Raw genomic sequence first — 13,796 nt, forward strand, 5'->3', positions numbered from 1 at the left:
TTGGCACACTTTAGGCCCCTTAGTGCCAACTGGGCATCGTTTAAATGCCACAGCCTACCTCTGATGGCTACTTCCAGCAGGATAATGCACCATGTCACAAAGCTTGAATCATTTCAAACTGGTTTCTTGAACATGACAATGAGTTCACTGTACTAAAATGGCCCCCACAGTCACCAGATCTCAACCCAATAGAGCATCTTTGGGATGTGGTGGAACGGGAGCTTCGCGCCCTGGATGTGTATCCCACAAATCTCCATCAACTGCAAGATGCTATCCTATCAATATGGGCCAACATTTCTAAAGAATGCTTTCAGCACCTTGAATCAACGACACTATAGAATTAAGGCAGTTCTGAAGGTGAAAGGGGGTAAACCACGTATTATGGTGTTCCTAATAATCCTTTAGGTGAGTGTATATATAAAAAGTATAAACGCATTAGTGTTTTTTCCCCAATTGGGTCCATAGGAAGATTTAATTCGGTCTGGATTGTTTTTTTTTTTTTTTTTGATTAATTGATTTTTCCAAAAGAGCCATATCAACTCAATAAATGAATGAAGTACTAGATATATAATCGTAACAAACACAAGTGCAAACTATTCTCTAAAGTATGCATATTGCAAGTAAGAAGAAAGTTTTCTTTTCAAGCTATTTCCAATGTTTGTGTCATGCTGTGTCGTAAATTAATCAGGATTAATATTATATTTTCTATCAGTATTTATAAAGCAAATACTTAATATTGTTTTAATTGTTAACACCAGTATGTCCAGTGTCTAAACCGTTCTCTTCCAGATCTAAGATCCTTGGAAACAACAACATTTGCAACGTTCGGAGACTTTGCCTTTGGCGATTAAGTTTTCCCTTCCACTTTTATTTTGAAATTGCATCATTTCCTTCCGTTTAAAAAACTCTGCTTCAGCGCTGCTGCGTCTTCCGCTGTGTTCCTGCGCATCTATTAAACTAGTATTGTTCTTTCAGATCGTAAGAGAATCATTGGAAGATGAATGTGATCGATCATGTGCGGGATATGGCAGCGGCCGGACTACACTCTAATGTCCGAATCATCAGTAGTTTACTCCTGACCATGAGCACCAACAACCCGTGAGTAGCTTCAGGTTTTAGATGTAAACAGAAGATGCCTGGTGTGAAGTGTCTGCCCAATGATGCTTTTAAAATTCAACGTTATATTTGCTAGATGTGCAGCATACAGAAACAAGTTCATATGAAGAAAAATAATATAAAAAGTATCAATCTCTTATTTAAGACAGTAGCACAACAGTTCACAATGTAACCATAGTTTTCGGACTATAACGTTACCTTATTTCAATAGCTAACACCGTTTTGGTGCATATAGTATCATAACATAAATTGTGTGAATATTTTTTGTCAACCAAATTGTGTTATTGTATTGTTAGGTTAATTGAAAACCCAATTTCCTTTAATACAATCATGTTGTCAATATCTCGCTGAAATGCGTCATGGCAGTTTGACCCTCCTGAGTGCCACTGTCCTAGTAACGTTACCAGGATATTATATTTGAGTGAATTTCTCTGACACCATACATGTCACAGTTTTAACTTAAGTTTGGATGTCTTGTTGAGAGATACCATGTGTTCTGAGGTTTCACCTTGGTCTTTAAAAATGACTGAATGATCAAATTTAGCACTCTTATGGAAATGTGATAATATTTTGTAATTATTTAAATCGGGCTAATTTTCAACATCTCAGGAAAATGTTATGGGGTTTCTAATCAAAATATAACTTCCATGTCGACTGTAGAGGACACCGGGACTTAAAGCATGTTTTCAGGCATTTTGGGAGACACAGCAAGATAATAGGGGAAAAAAATGCATATCAATGTTCCTATAAAATATAAGATATTATTATGAAAATGTTGACTATTACACTTATTTTTTCATGTTGCTACAACATGAATATGCAATTTGTGTAAAAATACAATATCAAAATAAATTGATATGTATAGGCATAAAAAATTTTTTTATTTTTTTTTTAAACCAAAATTTAACATACAAATAAAATATAATTAAAAAATTAAAGTCCATTTGTTTCTTATGATATCTAAACCCGGATGGTTAACATCCTGCAGATTTTAGCCCCATCCTGAATCAAACACACCTGAACCAGCTAATCATGGTGTTCAGGGCTGCTTGAGATTTACAGAGAGGTGTGTTGGAGCAGGGTTGGAACTGAAATCTGCAGGACGGCTGCCCTCCGGGAACAGGGTTGGACACCCCTGCTCTAAACAATATATTGACATGGAAAAAATACCACATTCAAATGACTTTGAAGAGATGAACCTTAGAAGTGTGTGTTTCTCTCTTCCAGGGAGCTGTTCTCGCCGTCTCAGAAGTACCAGCTGCTGGTGTATCATGCTGATGCCATCTTCCATGATAAAGAGTACAGGAACGCAGCCTGTAAGTACAACATGGCTTTACAGCAGAAGAAAGTGCTCAGCAAAACATCTAAAGTCCGACCCTCCAGCACAGGCGGCACAACATCTGCAGTGCAGGCACAGGTGAGCTCCAAGCCCTCATCTTCACCCTTAACATCCATTGTGATCAAATAGTTTGGTACATTGTTACTCACTGTACTGTTTTCTGCCATGGATTAATCACTCCTGTTTGTATTAAAGGGGGGGTGAAATGCTGTTTCATGCATACTGAGCTTTTTACACTGTTAAAGACTTGGATTCCCATCCTAAACATAGACAAAGTTTCAAAAACTAATGTTGGACGTTTGATGGAGTATTTCTGTGTTAAAAATACTCCTTCCGGTTTCTCACAAGTTTCGGAGAGTTTTTTTCGAGTGTGGGTCGGCTTAACGTCTATAGAGCGGAAGGTCCTTGTATGGGCCGTACGGGCTCTTCTCCCGGTAGGGTGCGCGCGCGTGACTAGAGGGAGAGAGGAAATGCACGCCCCATCAACAATGCTCTCAGTTGCAGAGCCACTCGTCCGTGAACACGTATGTCGTTATAGTCCGCGCCGCGCTCCACTTTATTCCTATGGGTGACATCAAGCGACTTCAACGCTTCAGCACAGCATTCCGGGAAGGCAGCGCTGCATTTGAACCGATTTGAACGCAGAAATGACGGGAAGCTTCACAACATCACTTCAGTCGCGTCGCAAAGTGGGTCTCCACGGTCACTGCTGTCACAGGACTTCACCAAATCATACCAAAGAAGTGTGTTTTTGACGGAGCGGTCCCAGCGATAAAAGTTCGGTCCTGCTTTGGAAGCAGGCGGTGAGTAAAACTGCTTCAAATGTCTGTGCTGTTGGCTATCGTCGCGTGAGTAAACATCAGTAAACGACACGATCGCGTGCTTCGTCATTCAAATGCGCTAACGGTTACTCCATTGTTGTTCTCTGTATAACGTTACACTAGTCTGACGTGCAAAACCGTTTTGCTTGCTACTGCTAAGGTTTAGTCGCATACAATAGTCCATAAACCGAATCATGTCCTCATACACTGCGAGTAAACAAACACAAATGTTGACAGGCCACTAAATACAGTACATACCACAGAGACGGACGTCCTGCTGTTGCTGTTTCTCCTGTTCAATTTATTTCAGCCTGATTCTGGATCATATCTGTATTAGTTGAATCTGATTGATAGCCATGGTTTATTTAGGGTAACGTTTTCTTCTCCACGCTTGAGGACGTCACCGCTTTGTTCGCGATCGTCATTCTTTAGCTCCGCCCACTCGATACGCCCCCAGGCGCTCAATTTTTTCCGGAAAGACTCGTTACAGCCTATATTTCTTTTATAAATATAATAAAACTAAAGACTTTTCGGAGATATGAAGGATGCAATACTACTCTATAGGTACTCAAGATTGACATGAGATTGACTGAAACTGATTGTTTCACCCCCCCTTTAAGTGTGTGCATGCTAGAATAATTACTACTAGGGCTGGGTATTGACACATCTCATATTTGGAAGTGTGTGTTTTATATGTATGTATGTATATATATAATGGTGGCTGACACAGGACAAGTTTTGGGCTACTATAGAAACATGGTGGCGCAATATGGCGATTTCTGTAAGGGGATCTGCGGTGTATGTAGATAGAAATGGCTCATTCTAAGGTAATAAAAACATAACGGTTCATTATGTAAGGTCTTTATACACCACTGAAAACATAGTTATGTATATTGTATTGCATTTCTGCCAATAGATCCTCATATAGTCAATAGTAAAAAAAAAATATTTAAAAAATGGTGGTGTCTTGATGTTAGCCAGCACTGTCATTAATTATGTATTAATTATGTTAAAATTTAATATAATCTATTTCAACATCATTATTCCAGTCTTCAGTGTCACATGATCTTTCAGAAATCATTCTGCTCAAGAATGAAGTATTTGTCAGTTTTGATCAATTTAATGCTTCCTTGCTGAATAGAAGTGTTATAAACAAAAGCTTACTGACCGCTAACAGTAGTGGATGTCCTGTTAGCGGCTGAAGATATAGTGTGTGATTTCACAGAATTTATAAGTGTAGTTGTAACTTGTGGCATTTTGATGGTTTCATGTTGATTTTTTTGTAATGGCTGCATTATTTGTAATGTTTATATCTGTTTACATGAAGTTTTACTGTAGTTACCCAGCTCTGTGTTGATTAACCACAGAACCTGCCATCGGAGATTGAAGTGAAATATAAAATCGCAGAGTGTTACACTATTCTGAAGCTGGATAAAGATGCCATATCAGTGCTGGATGGGATCCCTTCACGCCAGAGAACGCCAAAGGTGTGTTTTTTACACTCTGTGTCTGCCGGCTATTTGTTGTACAGGTCTCTGTGTGTGTGAATCTGATTTAAAAAAGACAAAATAACAGAGCGCATTGTTTAATCGAATGTTTCAACTACAGATCAACATGATGCTGGCGAATCTCTACAGAAAGGCCGGTCAGGAACGCTCGGCCGTTACGAGCTACAAGGAAGTGCTGAGACAGTGTCCTCTGGCTCTCGATGCTATCATTGGTCAGTAAGAATACAGTATTTAGACCTTTCTTTGTCTTTAAAGTTCACTAAACCCACTGTCTCTGTCTGATCCACTGCAGGGCTGCTGTCTCTGTCGGTGAAGGGGGCAGAGGTCGCTTCCATGACGATGGACGTGATTCAGAGCATCCCGAATCTTGATTGGCTGTCTGTCTGGATTAAAGCGCATGCTTTTATACATGGAGGGGACAATCAGAGAGCGATCAACACTATATGGTAAAGATTTGACACTGGATTTAATCATGTAAAGGCTATTTTTATTTAAGTTCAGTAAAGCAGCGTTCATTTCTTTGCTGTTGCTTGGACATTTTTTGCATTAAGGTTTTATATATTTTTTTTAAAAGTGTAATAGCTTTTCTTTAATAAAAATTGTGACTTGGTATTAGCAGGGTGTCTGCGGGGTTTTAAAAAGTATTAAAAAGTGATAAATCAAACTATCCTCGAAGATGCCTATCGACTATCCTCATAAGAGCAATCTTAAATGATTTATATAAAGTCTAAAATGAACAAAAAGAGTTGTGAGAGAATGAGGCGCGATCCATAGACAGTATATAAACAGTGAGACCTGCGTGTCTGTCTGCTCTTAAAGGGACAGCCGCCAATAAAGCTTCCTGTCAGGGAACAGAGAAAAGGACTCGCTGCTCTTGACTAAATAACTTTTGTAACTTTAATACAGATTAACTATTTAATTTATAGTTTATGCAGTGCAGACTGGATATAACTTTGATAACTTTATTACATTTCTGTATATATCCTAACTGTTAATACAGGAAGGGCAGGAGTAAACATGACATTTATTATGGGTTTATGTTAGCATTGTTTTAAGTTTACTTAAATTAAAAACTGTTATATTTTTAGTCTAATAATAAATGTAAGAAAAAAAAATCAGTAGTTGTATTAATATCAGTAATACTGGCCTTCATTAATAAAAAGATGCCATTTGAAGAAGTATTTAAAATATACTGTCTTTATGTTGTTTCAACATTAATTTGATTAACTGTGAAATTATTATATTAAAAAATATATTAAAAACGTACAAAAACATTTCTTTTTTATTGCGATTAATCACAGAAAAAATGTGTGATTAATCTAGTTAAAGTTTTTAATCGATTGACTAGTTTTTAGTCTTTTGTTAAATTCAACAACTTATCAGTTATAGAAATGTAATATTTGGCTCAGGTTTTGTTGTTGGAAAAAAAACACTAAATAATTTAATTGCTGAATTACCAATTATTAATGTAAATCAAATGTGTATGCAGTAATGCTTCTGCTTAACCAACCTTTGTGAATGTTGAGATCTATTTTACTGTGTCTGAATGATAACTTATAACAGAGTTCCTCCTGGTGTCGATTCTAAACCTATTCTTTTTTGTATGTTATATATGTCAAAATCTGTGTAAATAATAGAAAGGTCGCTGCAATTCAGTGTCGTGATGGTTTTAAAAAATATTCTGAAGGTAGTAAAAAAGGTATTATAAAGTAGTAAATTTAACTTAACGATTGCTGTATATACCCTGATTAGCCACCAGTCATCAAAAGGTATAATATATTATTATATTCACTATTATTATTGTTGTATTATGTATTAATTTTTTTGAGTTTACTTTTATTTTAAGTTTTAGTATGTATATATTTTTTATTTTATGTGTTCATATTTATCTATTTTATTTTTCCGTTTTAAAACTTTTTATTTCAGTTAGTTTCCAAAGCATCGTTTTTGATTTTCATTTAAGTTTTCATGTATTATTTCATTTTATTTCAGCTTTTTTAAATAACCAAGATGATTTTTATTACTTTTAGTTAACTATCATATTATATTATGTTGTAATGTGTGGTATGATTTATGTGTGTAGCACTTTGTTGACTAGCACATCTCTCCTCATAGCTCTTTGGAGAAGAAGTCCCTCTTGAGGGATAATGTTGATCTTTTAGTCACCCTGGCGGACGTGTACTTCAGGGCTGGAGACACCAAGAACTCCATCTTGAAGTTTGAGCAGGCACAGATGCTCGACCCTTACCTGATCAAAGGTATGTGGCTTTAACCAATGGTTGCACTGCCTGACGATTCTTCAATTCAAACCAACAAGTGTCATGCTTTTTTTAGGTATGGATGTGTATGGCTATCTCATGGCCAGAGAGGGTCATCTAGAAGATGTCGAGGTTCTCGGAGGACGGCTGTTCAACATATCTGACCAGCATGCAGAGCCCTGGGTCATATCTGGGTGAGTCTGACCTTCTCCTTTATAGGAGGGGACACTTTCCTAAACCCTGGGATAACGTCCTTATTTGCATATTTGTGGTGTCAGTGAGTGTCATTGATTGGACGAGCAGGTCACATACCTGTCTCCAAAAAGGTTCTGTAATTGCACATCCACATATCATATATTGTCGACAGTACTATTGAGTTAATGCTGAATGGACTATAAAGACTATAAAGACAAGAATGAAATGGCCTCTTTACTCCAATGGTCTCATTTTCTTTGACCACCTGATATTTCCCCCCTCTAACACTGAAACATAGCATACTTTATGATAAAATGGGGCAGGTGATTGGTTTGTTGGGTTGCTAAGCATCTATCCGTAACGTTCTAACACTGCTTTGTTTCACACTTTGTCACCGCAATACGGGGTTAACACCAAAAAAGCGGTGATAGCCCTGCTTCTAAATCACAATTGTCATGACAACTCTTGGAGTGTTTGGCATGGTAGAGGATATAACTTTTTAAATATACGTTATAAGCGACTCAAACTCCGTGATTTCAGATGGAGCAGCATTTACTACTGATCACAGGGCCATCCTGCACTGACAAACTGCACATAAAAAATTACCGCAGCCTTTGCGATTTCATAATCGTAATGAGCGTGATTTCATGTTGTCGTGCAGCTTGGCATGTGACGGTATCAAATTTGCGATTAATTGCTGAAGCTTTTATCGTGGTATATGGTATTATCACGGTATTAAGAGTTGCAAAAAAAGTGTTGTCATAGTATAACAGCTTTAAGAACTCTTTTTGTAATAACAAAAAGTTCTGCATAATTAAGGGCGTGGTTACTTTGAGTGACAGGTGGATAGCCATTTATCCGCCGTCTATAGTCATTGTGTCACCTAATCTCTGCCCACATCCTGCCTTTTTGCCCATTTTCTGTTATCTTCACAAGATGGCAACGCCCAGCTCGCCCCTACTTTAAGCTTCAGAGCGGCTTATCGAAGTCCTATGGGTGATGTCACAGACTCTACGTCCATATTTTTTTTTTACAGTGTATGGCAAATGCGCGTTGGGCTTGTTTATATCTGAGCTTGTCCCTTTGACGCAGAATATGGCGACATTGAGCATTTTATACAGTTGATGGGCAAAGTATTAAGTGCATTATTAAACAAATTATTAATACATTATTAGCAGTATTTTGAAGTAGGGCTGCAGCTATCGATTCTTTTTGTAATCAATTAATCTACCACTTAATCGATCGATTAATCAGATAATAATTACTTTTCCTTTATTAAAGAGCAATAAGAGACAATAAGACGGGTATCTTAAAATTAACATCTAATTTGTTTTCTTTTTAGAAAAATTTAGTTTTATTGCTGAATTTGCATACATTAATAACTGTGAAACTAAACAATTTTAATGCATACAATTGCCATATTAAATAAAAATCTATTTCAAATTACTTTAAAAAGGTAAACATAGCTCAATCTAAAACTAAACCTACAACCAATAAATCTAAATAGTAGTAATATACATAACAATAATGCCAATATAAATATAAATATTCTATAAATTCTATATAATATAAATATTCTAATATTCTATAAATATTCTATAAATAATATAAATAACTAAACATTGTATTTATGTTGTGCAACTTAACTTTCATGTTTCAGCTTCAGCTCAGGCATGACATAAGCATTTACTGTCTTATTTACTCCTTTACTGAAGCAAAACATAGTGGACAGGTTAACTTGGAACAAGAGATGAGCGGATCAGCTCTATCGTCACCGAATCAGCTGTTAGAAGCAAACCATCCACCAGCACCAGGTGGTCACAACTTCAAATCCTCCGTGTTAAGCGCGATGCTATCGTCACATATTAGCTACACTGAAGAAGGTTGCTAAACAAAACAAAAAAACTTATTTGGCAAAATTACATTTACATAAACCAGGGTCGACTTACACGGAGGAATAACCGCTAGAACGTGATCAAACGCGAGATATGTTTAATTCAGTTATAGTACATCACACATGCTGATCTTTTGAGCTAATCATTCATCATTGTAACACAGCTTGTTTTAAGTTAGTAGCTATAAATATGATTAAAGTGTGATATTTAAATTACACAAATCAATGAAAGCACGCAGCTCTGAGCTCTGAAAGCACGAGCGCTGCTCATCACACACACACACGCGCGCGCTACAGCTTCTTCTGATGTTTGTTGCGCCTAGTATTGAGAACATCTAATGGTGCATTTCGAAGATATTATCAAGTAGGATATATAAAGTCTCATTAAAGATTTCACACACATCACAATGACGGTGATCCATGTGCAAAGCTGCAAACTCCATCGAGTTCATGTGTTTGGAGTTGCTCGTATCTCCTCAGCTGACGCGTGTACTGCCGCAAATGAAACTTAAATGTTCAGCGTCGCATCCTGAAGCTCAACACACAGTTGTCTTCATTTAAAAACAGCGATATTAAATGATATTACCAGTGCTGATGCCCGGCCACTCTCTCTCTCTCTCTCTCTCTCTCTCTCTCTCGCATTGCGGTCTTTGATCTCGATGTGAGCTGAAAACGAAAGTTAAAGAACGACACGCATTCATTGCGTTTTAGCGTGATATGAGAGTTCCGCGTCTTTATTAAAATCAACATATTAACGATTTCTCTCATCCACCTGCAATTTTTGGGATGTTTATACACACCTGAACCGCGGATATAACCGCAATCCGCTCATACTCCGAGTCCTTACACAAAAAATGTCTTTCTGCAACATCTGTGTGTAGTTAAATGGGACTAAGCGAAGCATCGAGGCAGATGATTTTGCCTCGAGGATTTTTTTGATTCGATTAACTCGAGTTACTCGATGAATCGTTTCAGCCCTATTTTGAAGTGCCCATGATAACAATACCGTGCATATTCATTACCGTGATATATCACATTACCGAAAATGTCTACGTGCACTCCAAAGGTACGTGAATTATCTGTAGCAGATCTATACAGGTGGAGCTGGGGAAGGTGGAGGGTTTCTGAAAGTGCAAATTCTGACCAAGCATTGGAAGGTTGAGCAGTGAGCTCATTGGTTGCTGATACAGCAAGAACCAATCAGTGGTGTCCAATAGAGATTTGTCATTGCAAACAGATTGAGAAGGACCTAACCTGCTCTATCTACAGTTTCATGACAGAACGTTGTGTGTGTGAAACATTCCTTTACCCAAGGTTAAAAGCGGGGTTTAGAACGACGATGACCAGAGGTGAAAAGCCCTAATGTGTCTGAAACATACCATTTTTGTTTTCCTCAGATGCCACAGTTTCTACAGCAAGCGCTACTCCCGCGCACTTTATCTGGGAGCTAAAGCCATCCAGCTGAACAGCAACAGTGTGCAGGCGCTCCTCCTGAAGGGGGTTGCTCTGCGAAACATGGGCCGAGTGCAGGAAGCCATCATACACTTCAGAGAAGCCATGAGACTGGCGCCCTGTCGCCTGGACTGCTACGAAGGCAAGCAAGATCTCATGATAACAGGGCATGGTTCACTAAGTTGTCCATCAACCTACAAGTCGATTATTTGGCAAGCTAGTTGATGTTGTTTTTTTTTATAATTTTGGTGGGCATAAATTAAGAGGAGCTAGTTCTCTGATCATTTATTTACATTTTGACTTTAAAGCAAGATAAATCTAAGATAAAAGCAAGATTAAAAAAAATTCAAAGATTTCAGGTACTAAACCTATTTATTTAATGAATCTCTGTAAGTCTTATTTTTGAATTTTGTTTAGAGGTAAGTTAGACAACTTAAGTTTCTTTGCCCATGTTTTCAGGTCTGATCGACTGCTATCTTGCGTCTAATGGGATCCGGGAGGCTATGGGAATGGCTAACAATATTTACAAGACGCTGGGAGCGAACGCCCAAACCCTCACCATCCTGGCCACAGTGTGCCTGGAAGATCCCATGACCCAGGAGAAGGCCAAGACTCTGCTGGACAAAGCCCTCACTCAGCGGCCAGACTATATCAAAGCTGTCGTGAAGAAAGCAGAGCTCCTCAGTACGTCAAAACTTTGCTCACAATAACTTATTTTATGTTTATTTCATTACCACCATTTTCTATTTTATAAAAAAAAAATATATATATATATATATATATATAAATATATGTAATTATTTTTCTATTTCGTCTCATAGTTTGTATTATTTTTATTACTTTAAAAAAAATAATAGTATAATTATTTATTAATACTGGTAATTACTAGCATTTCTTTTTTTATCTATTATATTATTATTGATATCATTATTTTCAGTTTATTTTCTTATTTAATTTTTCTTATTAATATTATAAATTGTTGTTTTTAAAGGGCGTTTACCCAAAAATGAAAATTGTGTCATTAATTACTTACCCTCATGTCATTCGACACCCGTAAGACCTCCGTTAATCTTCTGAACACATATTAAGATATTCTTGTTGAAATCCGATGGCTCAGACAGGCCTTCATTGACACCGATGTCATTTCCTCTCTCAAGACCCATAAAGGCACTAAAGACGTCGTTACAAAGCCCATCTCACTACAGTGGCTCTACAATCATTTTATGAAGCGACGAGAATAGTTTCTGTGCAAAAAAACCCCCTAAATAACAACTTGTATAGTGATGGGCCGATTTCAAAAAGATTTGAACTGTTATGAATCAGTGTATCGATTCATGATTCAGCTCGCCAATGTCACGTGATTTCAGCAGTGTGGCTGTTTGACGCGCGATACGAATAATTAATCAATACACTGATTCATAATAGTTCTATTCTTTGTTTTGAAATTGGCCCATCACTATACAAGTCATTATTTAGTTTATTTCGCGCACAAAAACTAATTCTTTTCGCTTCTTAAAAGTATTGTAGAGCCACTGTTATGGGTCTTGAGAGAGGAAATGACATCGGTGTCAATGAAGGCCGGTCTGAGCCATCGGATTTCAACAAAAATATAATTTGTGTTCAGAAGATGAACGGTCTTACGGGTGTCGAACGACGTGAGGGTGAGTAATTAATGACAGAATTTTCATGTTTGGGGGAACGTACCCTTTAACACACATGAATGTAAGTTTCTGAACTTCAAGCTGATATATTTGGTGTATTGCAATATAACCTTTATTTTCGTTCTAGGTCGAGAACAGAAGTACGAGGAAGGCATAGCACTGCTACGAAACACTTTAGCCAATCAGAGCGACTGCGTGCTGCACAGAATGCTGGGGGATTTTCTCGTAGCTGTTAATGACTATCAGGAGGCCATGGACCAGTACAGTATAGCACTAAGGTAGCGTCATTTCCTCTCTGCCGCCATCCACACTGTACATAAACATGAAACACTATAGCAGAACTGATAGTTGCATTCCTCTTCTTTAGCCTCGATCCAAATGACCAGAAGTCTCTGGAGGGCATGCAGAAGATGGAGAAGGAGGAAAGTCCCACAGACGCCACAGTCGAGCTGGACGGGGATGATATGGAGGGCAGCGGGGAGGAGGGAGACCTGGAGGGCAGCGACAGCGAGGCGGCACAGTGGGCCGATCAGGAACAGTGGTTTGGCATGCAGTGACCCTCAACACTCGCTGAGAGACTCTAGAGCTTGAGCACTTCACACACACTCTTGCATTTGAACAGAGAGATGCTGTAATGCTTCTCTGCTGCCATCTGCTGGTGAGTCACAGAGATTGTTAGTCAGATTTGTGCCCTCAATTTTTCAAGTTTTTTTCATATCAAGAGATTCATTTTCTGAAAAAATTGTACTGTCAGTATATAACTGGCCTCAGATGAGAAGACAGCACTACAAAGATATTTCAGAGACTAACGGAACAAAACACAACCTTACAACAAAGGATGGGGTGATCATATCGCAACATACAATGCTGCCGGTGTGTCTAAATACTCAATATTTTCTAACAATTTATTAAGAATAATTAATCATCATGTCTCTTTTGCTGTTTGTACAGGACTAGTCGACTCTGCTGCCGGCCTCATTGTATTAAAGTGTCAAATCTGTAATTATTTGCAATGCTTTTTCAAGCCTGTTTTGGTTCCACCAGTGAACGTGATGATTGCCTCTGGAAATGCACCACAATCACACAAAATCCTTTCCTGAGGTTGTGTGGGTAATCCTGTGTGCTATTTCCCTGATCTGGTGAGTTATATTTCACAAAATAAAAGTTTGCTTTTTGTAGAAAATGAAGCCTATTACAGATATTTCACAATGTTTTAGACAGTGAAGTACATTTCACCCCAGTTTCCATCACGGCGATGAAAGTAATGTTGGTTTATATTTTATCCAGGTCATTTTCTTTTGGTTCCAGGGTGAATATAATCCAGGCATTCTTGAAGTTTTGTGAAATATAGTAGGGCAATCATAAATTCATGTGTCTGTAGCCTTAAGTGCTTTTTTTTTCCTTCTTCTTTTGCATTGTGTTTGTTTCTATATTTTGTAAATAAGACTTTTTAAATGTTTTGGAATTAAAATCATGGCATGAAAAATCTGACATGTTTAATTGTAGTAAATAGAATCACTTTTACGAATGCTAAATAATCAACCATCGACAG

At 37.7% G+C, this 13,796-nt stretch overlaps 1 protein-coding gene across 1 annotated transcript; it reads left to right on the plus strand.

Annotated features, from left to right (window-relative positions):
- Nucleotides 1–884: 884 nt before the first annotated feature.
- Nucleotides 885–13,730, plus strand: anapc7 (anaphase promoting complex subunit 7). The gene is made up of 11 exons (XM_067414273.1): nucleotides 885–1,098; nucleotides 2,344–2,533; nucleotides 4,644–4,763; nucleotides 4,885–4,996; nucleotides 5,077–5,230; nucleotides 6,900–7,042; nucleotides 7,119–7,236; nucleotides 10,529–10,725; nucleotides 11,043–11,267; nucleotides 12,372–12,522; nucleotides 12,612–13,730. Exons 1-11 carry the CDS (start codon nucleotides 998–1,000, stop codon nucleotides 12,799–12,801), a joined length of 1,701 nt encoding a protein of 566 aa, XP_067270374.1. The 5' UTR covers nucleotides 885–997; the 3' UTR covers nucleotides 12,802–13,730.
- Nucleotides 13,731–13,796: the final 66 nt, after the last annotated feature.

This window comes from Pseudorasbora parva, chromosome 13 (genome assembly GCF_024679245.1).
Source record: "Pseudorasbora parva isolate DD20220531a chromosome 13, ASM2467924v1, whole genome shotgun sequence".
NCBI lineage: Eukaryota > Metazoa > Chordata > Actinopteri > Cypriniformes > Gobionidae > Pseudorasbora > Pseudorasbora parva.